Genomic DNA, 17,665 nt, shown 5'->3' on the forward strand with positions numbered 1-17,665 from the left:
CATACACTCAAGCCCCCTGAAAATACAGTACATTGTGCCTTCAGCAATGATTTTAGTAGTCCACTTATACAGTTGTAAAAAACTGAAAATAATCTGACTTAAGAACAATATCATATATACCAGGAAACCTCTATTTTACTATAGTATAAAACTGAATCAAATCTGCTTCTGCTTTCTTCAGTGCTTTAACAAATACAGCCTACTACAATTTCAGTTTCAGTTTCATATCATACAAATGTTTATATTAGAAAAACTGGAAACTTTCAAAGTTGGGTGCTGGGGTTGTATTGTTTATATGCATGTATACAAACAGATCATCACCATACATACAATACATTATTGGAATATTAAATATAATTGAATATTTTTGTGTAAGATATTTAATTGGGCATTTCATAAAACTAAGGCTGAACATAACTGAAAAGTAACACTTTTCTTCATAATTCATTCTCGCTATTAAAGTTAACAAAACAAACAATGCTCCAAAGGTTATATTATCTATGATCATGCATGTTAATATTTTTTAATCCCAGCATTTCATTCAATTTGTAGAATCAACCTGTACATTAGTTTTATCACCATAAGACGTCAGTAGTGAGTTAAGAGAGATCTCTTTCTCTGTTAGCTGCTCTGCAACAGCACCACATAGTGTTTTGCAGAAGGTAGAACTTATTTTATAACATACAGTACATAATCATGCTTGTTACTTATTCATGTTGCACAACAATATAGTATTTTGCTTACATTACAAACCAGCAAATTACACTTTGCCACAACAGATTACTTAATTTCAGAAATAAATTCTATAATTCTATAAGATTAGCAACTTCACACTAGAAATTACATCAATTTTGTATTTGTTTCTGTTTTTATTTCAGTTATTAAAATATTTCATTATTTTTAACAGCTCTCAACATTTTTTCTAGCTAGTGCCACTACATGTCACTGAAGGATCTCAATGTGTATCAACAAAATAAGGTTAGAAATACGAAACTAGATAACTTTCATCTGAAAACTGTGAACAGATTTTGTAAAATAAGTGTCAAGCATTCTAATGTTGCATTATTTAAGATGTATAACAAAACCATTTTAATTTAAAATTCATTAATTTTAAATTTCATTAGTGATGATATTAAGTAATAACTAGTAATAATTGTCATTCATGTAACTTTAAGGTCTACTTTATAGATACATTACAGGTCAAAAACATAGTTTTAACACTTACCGGGGTAGGGTTTTACCATTTACTTTATACTCCTTAAAATATTTTTCATACTGGGGCAATTCAACAAAGTCAATCAGCCACTGCCTTGTTTCTGCCAATGTCCAGTTGTGCACTGTAATACAGATCAAACAATCAATAAAATCACATCAAAACAGTTAATGAGTAAGGAATTGCATAAATAAATATTACTGTAAATATGCACGCATCTGTCAGATCTAAATGCCAGAATTTGAAGCAAAGAAAGAAAAGTCTGTAAAATAATTCAACATTTGTGAAAGGACAAAACTGAAACATGTGGCCAAAAAATCACGGAATCATGAGTTTTGCAGAAATGTTAACTAGACCACTGAAGGACACCAGCAGAAACTTTTGAGGACTCTATACCGCCATACATCAGCATCATTGAACACAAAATGTTTTCTTTATCTGTGATCTCTAGAATAATGTCAATATTTGCAAAGTTAAGCTTTCTAAATTCACTTCATTAACCTTCTGCATACATTTTCAAAGTTCATCACATTCCTACCTTTATTCATCAGCCAAAGAAAATTTAGTCCAGAATATATCTTTATCTATATCTATATAATATATCTTTTTAGTTGTCTAAAGACATATTTGTTCTTATAATCAGAAGACTCCCCGCAGAATCAGAAAGATGCATCTATTTCAGAATTAACTAAATGGTGGGGATAGCCTTATCAAAAAGAGCCATCCAAGGTAGTAATAGAAAGTGACCAGAGCTGTATTAGTATTAGCTGTGTTAACACTATAAAACCTTTCTGAAAATGCTGGGCTTCAGAGCACCACAAAAGGATACACGCTGCGTCTTTGTGGGTGTTCTCTGGAAAAAGGCCTTCTTTCATAAAGTAAAACTTATTTTAAACCTTCGCTGAGCTGTGCTGTGACCTTACATCCTCTACAATAGCAAAACTGTACACGCATGATACTAAATTATCACATGAAGAATGAAGCAAATCTTCTATGAAACAGAATTTAAACGAGCAGGTAAGTCAGACTAAGAAAAAGGAACATTGTACTGTAGCATGATGAAAAACTGTCAATATCACAAATCTTTAATACATGTCTTTTTAACATTTACAATGACTTGGCTAACAATTACTTGCCTACTAAGTTATGCAGCTCACTAAAGAAATGTCTGTATTGATATACGGTTTTCAATCAATCAAGACATAGTAAGGAAAAAAAGGTGATAGAACAATTGGGAATTGTGTTTATTATATGGTGTGCTTTCCACAATATTTTGAAACTGTACAGGTAGAACTCAAAAAAGGTTTACAATTTCAGCAAAGCAGACAAAGAAGACATGAGTTTAATTAAGTAAAAGGGGTTTAGTAAATGGTTGGCCTATATTTAATGATATTCAGCTTGAAGCACAGAATAGATTAATCCCAAGAGTAAGTAAAGTACAGACTAGAAAGCAGTGGCTGTCTTGCCATTACAGTGAAACAAGTCAATTAGGCAATATACAATATATAGCTATATAAAGCACTTCCTGCTAAATACCTGGAATATATCAAATTGAGACCCAGGTAAAATGTAATATTAGAATGACCAAGAGAGAAATAGAGAAGAATACTGTAATGGAAGTTATAGGTTTTTCAGTATTCCCATTATAAAAGGTAAGATATAAAACAATGTATCTGATAAACATGGGAAGCTTAGTCAATGAAAGGGAAATTACCGGACATATGAGAGGAATACTTCTCTTAATTATTTTGCCAAAGAAGACACATTGCTCACTCCGAACAAAGATAAAGTTAAATTTTATATTAAATTAGAAGAAAGTAGGCAGAAGTAGTACTGGTACCAGAACCACTTAAAATAAATGTTAAGAAGCCTGATGGTATTCTAACATTAGTACTTAAGGACACAAGTCATATGCCATTAACACAATTCTTCCAGGAGTCACTAAAGACAGGAATAATATTCACTGACGAGACAATGAGCTAATGTAATGACTATTCTCAAATATCAAGTCAATTAATTATAGATTAATAAGCCTAAACATGTAAGGTTAGAGAAACATTAATTTAAAAAGGTAGGTCTTGATAACTTGATATTTAGCTCTTATAACTTGATATTTACAACAGTAATAGATACAAAGAGTATATTATATGTTTAGCTTTTAAAGTTAGTATTCATAAAAACATAAGAATGGTTATAAATGAGAGGAGTCAAACTTGTAGTACATAGTTAATTGATTCAAGGATGTAATCCAGGCTAGGGCATTGGCTTCAGTAACATGGCTGGGTAGCTTGTTCCATACTACCACAACACTTCAGGTAAAGAAGTGCCTCTTGTTCCCAGTTTTAAAGACACTGCCATATAGTCTCCACTTGTTCCCTCTAGCTTGTGTTTCACAGTTCTAAATAATCTACTGCATTCTTTATCAGTCTTTAAAGATACTGAATACTTGTATCAGGTACAGTCTCCTCATAGTTTTCGCTTTTCTATTCATTCACTAAAAAGGTTCAGTTCCTTTGATCTATCAGTGTAGGATATTTCCTTAAACCCCAGAATGTTTTCTTGTTGCTCTTCTCTAGTCCAGCAATATCTTTTCTGTAACATGGTGCCTGAAACTATACACAATATTCTAAATGAGGCCTTACTACTGCATAATACAAATTTAACATGACATCCCTTGATTTAAATTTTGTTGGCTTCAACTACTAATCTCAAGTATTTTGTTTGCCTTTTTCACTGCTCCCCTACAGTGTCTAGAAGATGTTAATGTTGACATAATTTAGATATTTTTTTCTTGAAAGTAAGCTTTTCTAGCTCTGTGTTTCCTCTTTTATATTTATAGTTTCTGTTTCTTCTGCCTGCATTCATAACACTGCACTTGTCTACCTGCAGGTATTTGCTTAGTCTGGAATTTCATTTAAATCTTTCTGAATTTCATTTGCTGCTTCTACAGTGTTTGTGAATCCTCTGCAAACATGACTAGTTTACCGATATCGGAATCAAGATCATCGATATACGATAGTAGTCATCCTTGTACAGATCCTGTAAAACCTACACTGATGAAATTCTAGACATACAAGTTACATACAAGTATCAAAAATAAGCTGTAGTATTAAAATGAAACAAATGCTTGATGAAACTATAAGTAAGAAGTATCTCTTGCAATTGAAACACCATTCACATCTTGCAGACAATGTGGGAGAGCAGTCCTAAAGCAAACAATTTTAGGATTTATTATAAAAAATGTAGAATTTTAATTAAAACAATTTTGTTTTCAAATATAACAAATATACAGCATATGGTTTTGAAATGAAGCACTCTCGTCACTACATTACAGAAAAGAAGAAAATCAACTTAAAGGATTTCTGCAGGATCAACAGCGAAACACGAAGCAGAGAACGCAAATAGAAATCACTTGGAAATGCATTTAAAACCGAGAACAGGAGGCACCGATTTAAACAAAAGGTTGTGTGAGTCTGGAACAAACAACCCTGCCATTTTGTCAAAGCTGATACCCTGTTTCATGAAATGGAAGAGATCTTCAGATCAATTAGCTACTAGCAACCTATGATGAAATGAGCTAGAAAGGCTGAATGGCTTCCTCCCATTTGTAATATGTGCTTATGCAAAATTAAAGAAAATTAAAATATATATACTAATGTTTAGTGAGAGAACCCATAAACTACACTACTCTTCTGTGCCACTAAGCCACATTAATGGTCCTGATCACCGTTTTCACAGAGATTCTCCATGACAGTCCAGTCTGCTGTTTAAACTGTGCTGAGTTACTACTGCTTATCTTTATACTGCATTGCACATTTAACATATTCAGGTCAAGTTTGGCAAAACATATCACAGATAAAGTGTACAACAGGCTGCTCAGTGATTAGATGTTTACATAAATTTGTGACTAAGTTAGACTATTTTTTCCTAATTCTTCACTTTTCCAGAATATTCCAATGCCAATAGAGACACAACATTTTGAGGGTAATTCATTAAAAACTGTCAATACAGAACAGAATTGTATTACATTAATTTCACATGCAATCCACTATTTTATTAACTAGCATGGTTTCATTATTTTGCAGCATCTTTGAAATAATAGCACAACCAATTATCATTGCATTCTGCTCATTGATGATAGGATTGTGCACTTAATGACATTCCAGCACATATATATATAATGACATTATAGCACCAACAGCACTGTTAATATCTTTATATACAGAAAAAACTTATATCATTTTCTCCACTGCTTTAAAGTCTGTTATGGCCTGTAACATAGGCCTCTGTTGCAGGAATATAGGAAACTTGAAGGGTAACAGTGCTGTAGCTACATCTGTATTCAGACACCAATGGGAGATGAAGGGTGGTGGTTTCCTCTCTTGACATATGTCTACATCCTTTTTTCCCCAAAAAAACAGAACACAAGAAGAGTAAATCTCCCTTCATTATCCCATTTTATAGTAAGATCATTTATCAGTGATTTTCAAAGTCAATTCATAAGCTTTTATAAATTAATCTTTAACTCTAATGAATGAGGATTTTAAAATTCAATATGTGTGCATGTCAACAAGTATATATTTGCATAATATACTAATATTACTTTATCTCAGCATTAACTCAAAAACCTGGTAATACTAATGTCACACTCCTAAGGATAGGTTAATTCTGGTTCAGAATTGCTTGTAATAGTGCTGGCAGTACAAGCTTTGAACAGACTATACAATGTGAGCTCAAAGCACACCTCACAAAGGGAATAATTACCCTTCTTTCCAGCGAACCGCATGAATGCCTGCTGATAATGTTCTTGTCAGAACTGAAATGTTACCCTTGATACTTCTTCCCCACTAGTGTAAGAAGTCCTGTGAAACAAAATACTGTACTACACAATGCTTGAGAGTATTTTGCTCAGTAATAAGTCATGTAATATAGAAGAAAGAAATTTTAAACCTTATTAGAGAATGGCCAAAGGTCTTTGTAGAAAGTATGCCTTTTAAAGCCATGCCCATTCTATCTTTATAAAGTTGAGAACAGCCCAGCCTAAGAAAAGTCTTTTTCTATTTTAGATGTATATAGTATATACTGTATATATATATATTAATTTCTGTTTTCTACCCAATTATTTTTAAAAAATTAACTTTAAGAAAACTGTCTTCCTCTAGTTTAAACTGCTAATGCACACAGGCTACTTAAGTTATACATTAAATCTAAAAACTGTAAACCATATAACCCTCTTAATGGTAAATGAACATTTAACCTTTAACTATACTGACTATTGTACCATTATATAAATGACATTTTCATTACAATTATTGGAATGTACTACAAAACAGTTTTTTATTTAAATGTAGAACCTAGTCAAGCAAAATATTCAAACCAAGTACAATATAGATTAAAAATTAATTCGCAATGAAAATAGTAAAGAAGTATCTGACTCCCACAATTACTTCTCATAATATCACTGTTAAACAATATAGTCATTATAATGTTTTCAACACCTTAAATACATGGTAATGATGCTTTGAACAGGACTGAGTGAATTTGTAAAAAAAGTAATTTTATCGAGACCAAAGTGTACTTCTATTCCTACTACATAACAGACACACTGTGCAGCCGTGGGTGCCTAATTTTTTAAATGTAAATCAAATTAAGCCATGGGAGTTAAAGGTCATGTTCTATATGGCAAATGAGTCTGAACTGTGCAGAAAAAAAGTATGGAATTGCAGTGCTCAACCACACCCAGAAGAGAGTACTACTATGATGGACTGACCTGTCTCCGTTCACTTCACACAATGAGATCAGGAATGTGCTCTGGCCCAATGAGCCGATATAGATTGTATAGACCTATAGTGTTTTTGTGTTTTTCTCTATTTTCACATGTCTTTACTGTGTTTTATTATACTATACAATTAAAGAAAATGGTGTATGGCCTATTATAGCAATCCCAAGGTTAAGTAAAGTGAAGGCCTGCTAAAACCATAGAAAACCTCAGTAAAGCTAAGGTAACAATATGGTGTTGGTTATGTTTAGTGTCTCCAACTTACAGCAATTCATATTGCTTTCTGATGTAAAGCTTCAGATTTAATAAACAGGGGCAGTTATTAAACTTAAAGCAGCTCTTCAGTTAGAAAATACACCCACGGCTCCCAAATGGTTTTTCAAAAGGCACACTGTTATCGCATATATTTGGACATTTTGTGGTGTATCAGAAAAAAGTAATCCTTTAAGCTGTAGTACATCAACAGTAAAATATTTTCATTTTTACTCAGCCATGCACAATTGAATACTGTAATTAGACAAGTAACACCCCAGGTGGTCATATGAAGAAGGTTTTCTCACTACATGCTACATGCTTTTCCCAATTCCTAATGATGTTTAATGCAGTTTTGCATATTTGTTTTGAAGTTCAAAGGTTTGCACAGAAATGGATAAAGATTTATCAATGAAGGTGAACACTTGGCAGTTTAAAATAATTTAACTTATTATAAACTCACATTTTAATTTGAATTAAATGTGATTGGGAGATGATGCGTGCATACTGTATACAGTAACAGCACCCAACTGATATTGTGTAATTTAAGAGGAAAGCGTGCTATGAAAAATACCTTGACTCTAGCATTGCGCTAGCTGAGCAGCACTTGCTGACGTGGAAGGGCTCCCAACGGATTTCTGGACTGGATTGTGAACTTGAATTTGTATAAGGACTATGTAAAGTACACTAGGATGACTGTTGGTATTATGTTAAGTATTATGAAGAGAGAAACCAGTACCTTCTGATGATTTCCAGCATTTCCACAGCTCTTCAATTGTGATATGCTGATCTTCTCTGTGCAGATTACTGTGTTTGTTAGTTTGCTGCTGCTTCATATCTTCAATTATGAACTAAAAAGAAAACAAACAAATGAACATACAATATATTATTTGCATTTAAGTCCTGTATATATCTCAATCTCCTGTAAAATAAAGATCACTGAATCTTTATTGAAATTGTTTGGTTTAAAAACAAGATGAAGTATAAAATATATAGAACTTGAACATGCAATGTAGAATGTAACAAACGTTGGAAATTTTTTAAGTCTCTAGGAATGTGGAACATCCTGATGAACACTTTGCAAACCATGACACAGGGAGCTTCTAATAGAACAGAGTATCAGTTAAGTTTTTGTACATAAGGTTCTGTACAGTTCAATATTTTGCTTTCAGATGGTTAGTTGCTCTGCTTGGTAATCGGCAGCAGCTCTTGTGGTAAGGCTGCTCTATAAAGAATTCCTATTATTTGTCCAATAAACACTTTTTAGATTAAGTGTGAAGTAAAATAGTTAAGACCCTGACCAAACTGGAAGATTAGATGATCTGACTTCAAATGAGTTTCCAGATTATGTTGGTTTCCACAATAATTACAGATAATGAGAATTTTTACAATCTGTGAACTTGCTGTTATGTTTTTACAAGTTATTTTTTTCCCTATCTATAAATTTGCTCCATGGGAGCAATACTTGAATAAACTTTTTACAAAGTGCAGATTGTATTTTGTTAAATAATATATGGCCTGACAAGTTTTCTTTGCAACATAAAACAGAATTGCACAGAGAGCACTCCAATTGCAACCCTCATGATTTTAATCAGCTACAATTGGTAAAACAATAACATTCTCAGGTCAGAGTTGAGTAAATAATGCAGTCATTTCTTTCTGAGATAAACATGACTTATTTATTATGGTTAAAAAGGAAGGAAAAGAAAAAAGATACAAAAAGTGAAGTCATTCTGTTGTTGTAAAAAAACAACTTGCATGTCAACATAATATTTCTATGATAATTTAACTGCACAAAAAAGGTGTGTCATCTTTCACACAATTTTTGCCAAATCTCTGTGCATTATTAGAATTGGGAGGACAACCTCCCACTTGATTACTTGCAATGTCTGTCACATTGACAAACCTACGAACTGTGGCAACTGGCAAGGTATACAGTATGGTTCCTTGTCCACTAGTAAAAATGGCACTTTAAGCTACCTAATACCTTTTGTTCTGTTACAGTACGGTATACAACATCTATGGTGATGCACACATACATTAAATGCAATTTACCACCTGCCTATCTATAAACATAATAAAAATTAAGAGCAGTCTTGTTGAAATACTTTGTCAAACACAGAACCATTTTAAGCAGTGTGAAAGAATGCCCATAATTAAAGTCCAAAACATATAATACTGTACATCCATCCATTTGTTTTCTAAACAGCTATATCCTCTACAGGGTCACGGCTAACAATGGAGCCTAACCTGGCAAGGAATGGGTGCAAGGGCTGGATACACAATGGGAGGATACCAGTCCACATCAAGACATATAATACATGCGGGAGGAAATACATTTAAAAGAGCTGCAGCTCCAAGCAGATCATATATAAAAATAAAATTAATTCAGCACCGAGACAGCTGTCTGTTTCCATAATAGTACTTTGAAGATGGGTGCTTTCATTTTTTGTAAATACTATTAATTGTTTCCCAACATAATGAGTTCAACACTGATGTTGGGTGAAAATTCTATTTTGACACTGTTTTGATATTCTCAAAGCAGTCTCATACAGTCTGTTTTTAATCAAGCTATGTGAATATATAGCTTTTGTAGCTGATTGTGCACAGTACATTAAATTTTAGTTCTTCAAAATAATGTTAAATGTCTATCTTCTGGTCTGAGGTAAATGTACCTGGGATTTAGAAATATTTAAAAAAAATAACCACATTCCACTTAGATGCACATCACAAAAGCCCAGCTATAATGAAAGGCTCCTTACTCTAGTGGTTTGTGTGTAGCAATTAATCAATGACAGGAGCAGAGATGAGTCTGGTATAAGTCCTTAATCACATACTTAAGGCAATTATGAACACGAAGCCAGACAGACATCTGGAAATACAGCTTCACACACAGATAAGAAATAATATGTATTTTGCACTGAGAGTACCATATATAATATTTTCTAGTTTTATAAGTATGTAAAGACTTCACAAAGTGTTCACTAACTTACAGTTTAATGTTGTAAATAATGATCCCCATAGCAACAAGGGATAGTTTCAGATGTAAATAGAACTATTACAACTGAAATTCTTCTCATCACTATAGTGTATAAAACAAAAATAACAGCTTGTGTGCTTTGTATGACAAAGCAATTATACTGGTACAGATTTTACTTTCAAGATTTTCCAAAGCTAGTTCCCTTTCTGCAGCAGATTTAATAGTTTATTTCCTGTAATACAAATTACGATTAATTCAAGCTCACCAAAGCCACCAGCCAATCTGGACTGCCAACCAAACTGAATTGATTTTTAAAATTGCATTTGAATCCCATCTGGGCAAATATATTTCAGTAATCCTTTCCCAGAATACCCAGCAATCCAAAGCATTATCCTGTCTTCTGGTTCAATAATTCAGTGTTTTTGAAATAGAAGATGTAATATGTAATGTTTTCTGGGGCAAATGAAAAAAATTATCTAAGAGTACAAGCTCTCATTATAAACATGTGCTGCTGCTTAACATTTTCCCTGTTAAGTAGAGTAAGTCAATTTTAACAATATTAACAATTTTGAAGAACTATCTATTGGAATAATGATGAATTATAAAATTTCTAATATACAGAGAAGTGGCATTAAAAAAATATTAAAGCCTTTTTCACATACAGTAACTACAGAAAATATGCAGACCTACCGGAACACTTTCCTCCATGCTTTTTTTGTAGTTTCCAACTAACAAGAGTTTTGTTTTAATTTTTATTTATCTCAAGTGAAGCTTGTTTCTAAGGAAAAGTATCACATTACATTACTGGCCATTTCTTCTCATTGCAAATTAAAATTTTCATAGAATTTTCATAGAAAATGCCATACAAAGATCTTCAAAAAATACCCGCTGACTGATTACGTTGTACTAGACATGAAAATCCTGACAGTCTAGAAAGATCAGTATCTGGTCAGTATCAGGCAAATCCACTCTTCACAAAGCATTACTGTACTGAAATAAAGTTAACTATAAGACAGAATAACATTTGCTCTTTAACAAAAAACAACTGATGGAAATTCAAAGAAAAGTTAAATTGGTACATGAAAACAGGTTTGTAACAGGTGAAACATGAATCTGAAACTTTCCCAGACACATACAGTATGCAGTACATCTCAGATTTTCAAGACATCTCCAGAAATACTAGAGGTCTGTTTTCTCCAGCACAACAGCTAAAAACAGGGATATTCTAAATAAAAAACAGGAAACAGGATAACCATTGTTTAGGAATACATCTGGTGGTCTAGTGACCTTAGATTCCTATTTTAATATCTAAAACAAATAATCCCCTAACAAAAATAATACACTAAAAATGTTCATGATTTCCCATTTACAGAACTAGTTTTCTGAAGAACGCTCCTCTGTTTTCTCATTGGAGAGGAACAGAACTTTACTTTGTAACTCCAAAACTTTGTAATGCTTGAAATTATTTGGTGAAATTCTGTTAACATACCATGTACCTTTCCAAATATAGCATAATTAAAATCACTCAGCTCATCTGCCACTGAATCAACTAGGCACTTACTATCAAATGAGTAAGATGGGTCAAATGACCTTCTCTTATTTTATAACTGTTCTTATATAAAACAAAACAGAATCAAGAGCACTGTACATTTAAAAAGATAAATTTATTTTGTCTTCAAATTTGTTTTAAACTGCTAAATACTTCCACTACTACATATGTATCACATGGAGTTAAAAAGTCTCATCATTTTGAAGATCTGAGAAGAATAAAACATGCAGATAACACCAAAAGATACACAGGATAAATAATGTAGTTTACTTTTCCATCTGCTCAGTAACATTCACAATAAAATCCAAAATTAAGTCAACCATTCACATTTCAACAAATAACATCACATTCATCATGAATGCATTTCAAAATAGAAAAGTGACCTCAAATTTTAGTGTAAATTTTCCAATTTAAGTCAGTTTGCTTTTTCTTACTCATTTTATTCAACTATTTTATTAAACTTTTCTTGTTCTCCAGAAACTTTTTTTTTTGCATTGACACTGGGAATGGGAATTATTCCAGGAAACATTTAGGGATTACATAAATTTCCATGTGCCAGTGTTATACACAGTAAGATTAAAAAATAATGCTTATAAATAATTAATGTTAAGAGTTTGTTCTGAAATTTCCCTCGTTTGCTCTGGATTGCCAATTAAGCACATAAGGCTAAGGTGCTTAGGCTAAGGCTACACTTCAGCAAGGTTGTCATGCCCAGTCTTGAAAAGGCTTTATGTATGTATCAGGACACATAATATGATTGGAAACTGAGACTAAGACTATGATCAACATACTATACACACCAGACATATAGTCTTTGCTTAGGGTAACTCCTCAGGTACTTTATTACAGATCGAATCTATGTTGTGAAGTTTTCAAACGTTTTATAAGTTGAAAAACTTCATTTGTCTTGACCGTCTCATATCAAGACTTACATACTCAATTCTACAGGATATTCATAATTTTTCTGTGGGCCAGCAAAACATCTTTTAAGTAGCAGAACCTCTACAAAAAAAAACTGCAGGTTGAGAAATGCAGTTGATTTTTCCTGACATTCTAATAGTAGTGCTCTGAAGCCTCAAATGCTTTATGTAAAATTCAATCACTGTATTTCCTTAATTCAAGAACAGGCTGAATTAAGGAAACAAAAGAAACATGCTCAACAGATCACAACTCAAATGATATACTTCACTCTTTCATTTGTATTGTAGTGGTTTGATGGGTTTACTGAGACAATTATTAATTGTAGCAGTAATCACAAGGTTGTTCGTTGGGGCTTTTAGAAAATCAATCGTCAGAACAACTAACAACGCACACACACGGGTTCAATACACGAGATACATTTATTAATATAAACTGTGCACCAAACATATACTAGTCTGCCTGGATACGAGCGGCAGACCTTACTGTGAGGGTTATCAATATACAAGGTATATAATCTCGAAGAGATGCAAACACAAAGAGATACACAACAGAGAATATATGTCAATATATATCGTTCGGTTACCAAATCGCTAATCAGTGTTATTACCCACTGTTACTCTAAACTCGGAAGTAAATACATTCCTCATGAATTAAATTGATAACAACTTGTGTTGAGGTACAATTGAATTCTCGAGACGCAATGTAGAACATGGGGTTTACTTATCCACTGTGTATGGATTTGGAATTCCCGGCACGAACACCAAACCAGCTGACAGGCTCTGTTGGAGCCTCTGTTCCAGCGGTTGTCCAATGGGCGTTGTTTCGGCGTCCTCTGGCTACCGGCCAACCAGTCGAGGTGCAGCTCGGAGTAGGACGGGTGGAGGAATCTAACTGCGGCGCGCAGGGCAGTCGTTGCTCCGAGGGGATCTACCAGCAGTCCGGCTGGCTAGTAGAAAGTCTCTATGCACAGAGTGTGACCGCGAGTCCTCACAAGTCACTCTTTTGCCTGGGAAGAAACTGGTTAGTTCCCGGTCCAGCGCTGCTTCTGAATAAGCTATTCAGGTTGTCGACGAGGGTCCAACTGTAGGCTGCCGTTGATCAAGCGGAGCATTCACGTTGGTAGAATTCTGAGTACGTGCGGGATCCTCGGCCTCGCGCTTAGAACAAAGTCCAAGTCCTTTTGCAGACAACAGCAGTTGTCACGTGATTGTCTCTGAGGATGCGCGAAAATGGCCAAGGAGAGCCCAGAACTGAGCTTGCGCTCCCTTTTTGATCAAGACCCAGATGTGTGCTGATTGGTTGAGAGTTTGGCGGGCATTGGAGACCCACGTGGTATTACCACGCCCTGCCAGTCCCTGATTGGTTGGTCAAGGTGAGATATAAGTCACTTACTCTTGACACTTAGGAATGCAGTCCAGATGTCCATTCGGCACTCCCTAGACTGATAGGCGCCAATGGATGACCATTGATCATGATAGCCAGGCTTAGCTAATTGCATCCCCGTCTGGGAGTTTGTTTCTTATCACAAGAAAACATCTTAAATCAGCCTGCATGAATTCTTTCTCTGTGGCTGCACCACAGAGATGGAGGGTGAGATGGGGCCTCTTTTAGGAGCATACCAACGCTTAATTCTGTCTTATTAACAAGGATTGCCGCTACAGTATTTATATGAATGTTTCTGCATTAAGTCAATCATTATTTTTCTTTTCTCTCATTGTCAGAATCTCTAACAAGTAGCCTAGATGAAAATTAACACACACACACACAAATAATGAGGGGCTGCCCAACAGAAGTTGCTCAGAGAGTTACAAAAGCACAACGCATCACAAATCTCTACCAATGTTTAGCACACCAATCTTTTGTCAAGACATACAAACGTGATTTAAATAAGGTCTTATACCACCTAACAATAACAAGAAACATACTATCAGAGAAACAGTTCTGCTGAGAAAAAATAATCTGATTAGAGCGCTCTTCTATGTCAACACTGAAAGCAATATGAGACAAATTCCTATTAAGAAAAAGTTAGAACAAATTTAGTTGATTAGAACATCATCCCTAAGAATCTTGACCTCTTAAGCTACTCTAATTATGATAATGACTTCATCAGTCCCATAGGCTGACTGGATAAAACTCCACAGTCAGGCAGTCAGTAGAGTGCAGGGTGAGTTTTAGATACTCAAACATGACTGAGAATATGACAAAATATGGAAAATAAAATGGCAGATCTAGTATTGCTCCATTATTTTCAAAGAGTTTATATAAATATTTCTGACTCCAATTTAACGTATTTTTAAAGCAACAAGGAGATATACAGGTAAATGTTCCATAAGCTATAAATCTAAAACAATTTATATATTTTTGCAATATAAAATATCAATCTTATGTTGTATTATCTTGTATAACAAAATAAGATGAGATGTACCTTTATTCTTGGTGATATCTAACCAATCTTTTGAAAATGTGTAAGTACCCAAACTACTGTGTAAAACCAAAACAGACTAAATAAAGTGGTTTAATTGGGAAGTAATTTACACTTCTAGTTATGGGCTTATAAAATCTATGTAAATTAAAATGACAGGGCAAAATGATAGCAAAATAATTTTGAATGGTTCCTCCTCAGTTATCCCAGTTACACCCATTTATTTGCTAGTGGATGTATGTAACAGTATTAGTAAACCTGAAATACCTGCTCTTATTATCTAGAGCATATCTTATCTCATGATTGAAATAGCACTTTAAGAGATAATTTAAAATGGGAAATTTAAGTAGAAAATTCACTATTGTATCAAACTGTAAAAAGGCCTGACAATGTATAACAATGTGCCTATGCACAGATCAAAAACCATTCTACTTTAGTAAATGTCAGATTTATAAGGTTAGACAAAAAATAATGTACTATTGTTCTTCTGCTATTGAGGGGAAGAATGCATACATATGATTCTCTATCTTATTTCCAGACATTTGTGTAACTGTGCATCTACAAAATGATCATTAACAGTTAAATGAAGTCTAAGTACAGTATGTTACACCCAATACATTTAAGCATTTAACACCATGGAGCAACCATGATGAAAGCCCAGGGATATTTCGAATCTTTTTTCTTTTTACAAATCAATCATTTTATTCAACATTTTAGACAAGTATTCCAGAGAGTGCTAACTGAAAACAAATGACAGATTTATAGCAATTATAACATAATTATAGTTCCTTGCATTTATATAGCACTTTTCGTCTCACTACACAGCAGAATGTAAATGAAAAGGCAAACTTGCTAAATCAAAAACCATTTCCCTGATTGCTTATGTTGACTTTACAGCGAAACATAGCCCTTTAGCTAAACAGATTCATTTACAGTGTCAGTGAATCTGTGGTAGGTTTGCTATACATTCTTTTTAACATTTCATGTTCCTCAGCTCCACATTTCATTGATGGTCAGTGCAGTTTCAAGCAGTGAAATTTAGTCATGGATATTTAAACCATTAACATGTCTGAATGGAAAAAATGAATATATATACTGATAGTCTGATTAAATTTAAAATGTGCTTAAATGGGCAGACCTTTATATCTCTACTTACAACTCATTTCTTTCTTCAGTCTTTACTTTAAATTAGAGAGTCACCAAAATATAATTTTAAGGCAGGTTTTATCAGGAGGCAGAAATTCTACTGAGTTATGTGCTACAGCATACTGTAATTCCCCCAAGCTTTGATGTAAATGTTCAAAAAATGTCTTGCTATGCATTATCCTTTTAGTAAGATTATTAGAGTAAACTATTACACTATACTGAATTTATATAAAAGCAAATTAATGAAAATCAAAGTGTGGTACTGTATAGATAATAAACTTGCATTAGAACTTTATGAACAAAACTCCCTTGTAAAATAACATACACTATACTGTATATTACAGATGACTTATTACAGCTGTATCATCTAATATTAGTTTATTTAACTTTAATGTTAGTATATTTATTTTATCATTATTGTATTTAAGAGAATTTCTGGAGATCAACAAGAGACAGAAAGATGACATTTTACTTTAAAATGAGTATCCAAGTTTTTGATGTCGGTTCTGGGCCAGGCCTACGTTTAGTTTCATTGGCCTTTGGTTATAATTATTAACTACACAATATCTACCGAAAATTAGGTAAAACTAAGCAGTTATTTTGTTGACCTGAAAGTTTTATAATGACATCTGCCATCTTAACTTATGGAAGAATGCCATTAATCACATTAATTGCAAACAAAATTGCAGTTTAAGCTTAAGACACATAGTTTGAACAAACACTTTATACAGTTTTGACAGAAATTAATTTAACACAGCTGGACTTCCTCCTTTTAATAATTTAATAAGTATTCTATAATTTCAAATGTATTTCTGCAAACCATAAGTCTTTATATCATGCACAAAAATAATTTGCATTACTTCAATGTTACTGTGTCTATCTTTCTAAATTATGACATTGTAAATGTCAAGACTTTTTAATAACTGTATATTAAAGATGTTTTATTTCAGCTGTATTAGACTACCCCTTATCTTTCATAGATGATACCGTACGTGCACATTAGAAAGAAGCATGTTTCTTAAAAAAGACTAACCACAAAGAATACATTTTAACAGAATTGATGACCTGCTAACATTAAATGAAGCACCCCATGAATTATATGGAAATGAAAAAGATTGAAGAAATTGTTTATATTCCCATAAAGCTTTCTACTCTACTTTCTGATTAATATGTCTAACAAGATCCCACAAAATCCTTTTATGCTCTTAAAATGTTTTATGTAGTTTAGTCCTTGGGCACATTCCCACTAAAATGGTTTGTTCTCAGTGAATAATTCAGCTAGGACTACCCACTTAAAGAAAACCAGCTGTTCATATGTTATCGCAATGAAAATCCTGAAATATGTGTATGACATATGGGTATGACAAAAAATAATTCTTTAAAATAAAACAAAATATTTTCTT

At 33.3% G+C, this 17,665-nt stretch overlaps 1 protein-coding gene across 1 annotated transcript in view; it reads right to left on the reverse strand.

The window, feature by feature from the left end:
• stim2b (stromal interaction molecule 2b) overlaps positions 1–17,665 on the reverse strand; it is an 81,024-nt gene that overhangs the window by 10,190 nt on the left and 53,169 nt on the right. The window contains exons 3-4 of the mRNA XM_088628018.1: positions 7,984–8,095; positions 1,226–1,337 (exon numbers count right to left, since the gene is read on the reverse strand). Coding sequence (XP_088484144.1) covers positions 1,226–1,337; positions 7,984–8,095 — 224 coding nt within the window. The remainder of the gene's footprint in view (positions 1–1,225; positions 1,338–7,983; positions 8,096–17,665) is intronic.

This window comes from Lepisosteus platostomus, chromosome 1, assembly GCF_059453375.1.
Source record: "Lepisosteus platostomus isolate fLepPlt1 chromosome 1, fLepPlt1.hap1, whole genome shotgun sequence".
Classification (NCBI taxonomy): Eukaryota; Metazoa; Chordata; class Actinopteri; order Semionotiformes; family Lepisosteidae; genus Lepisosteus; species Lepisosteus platostomus.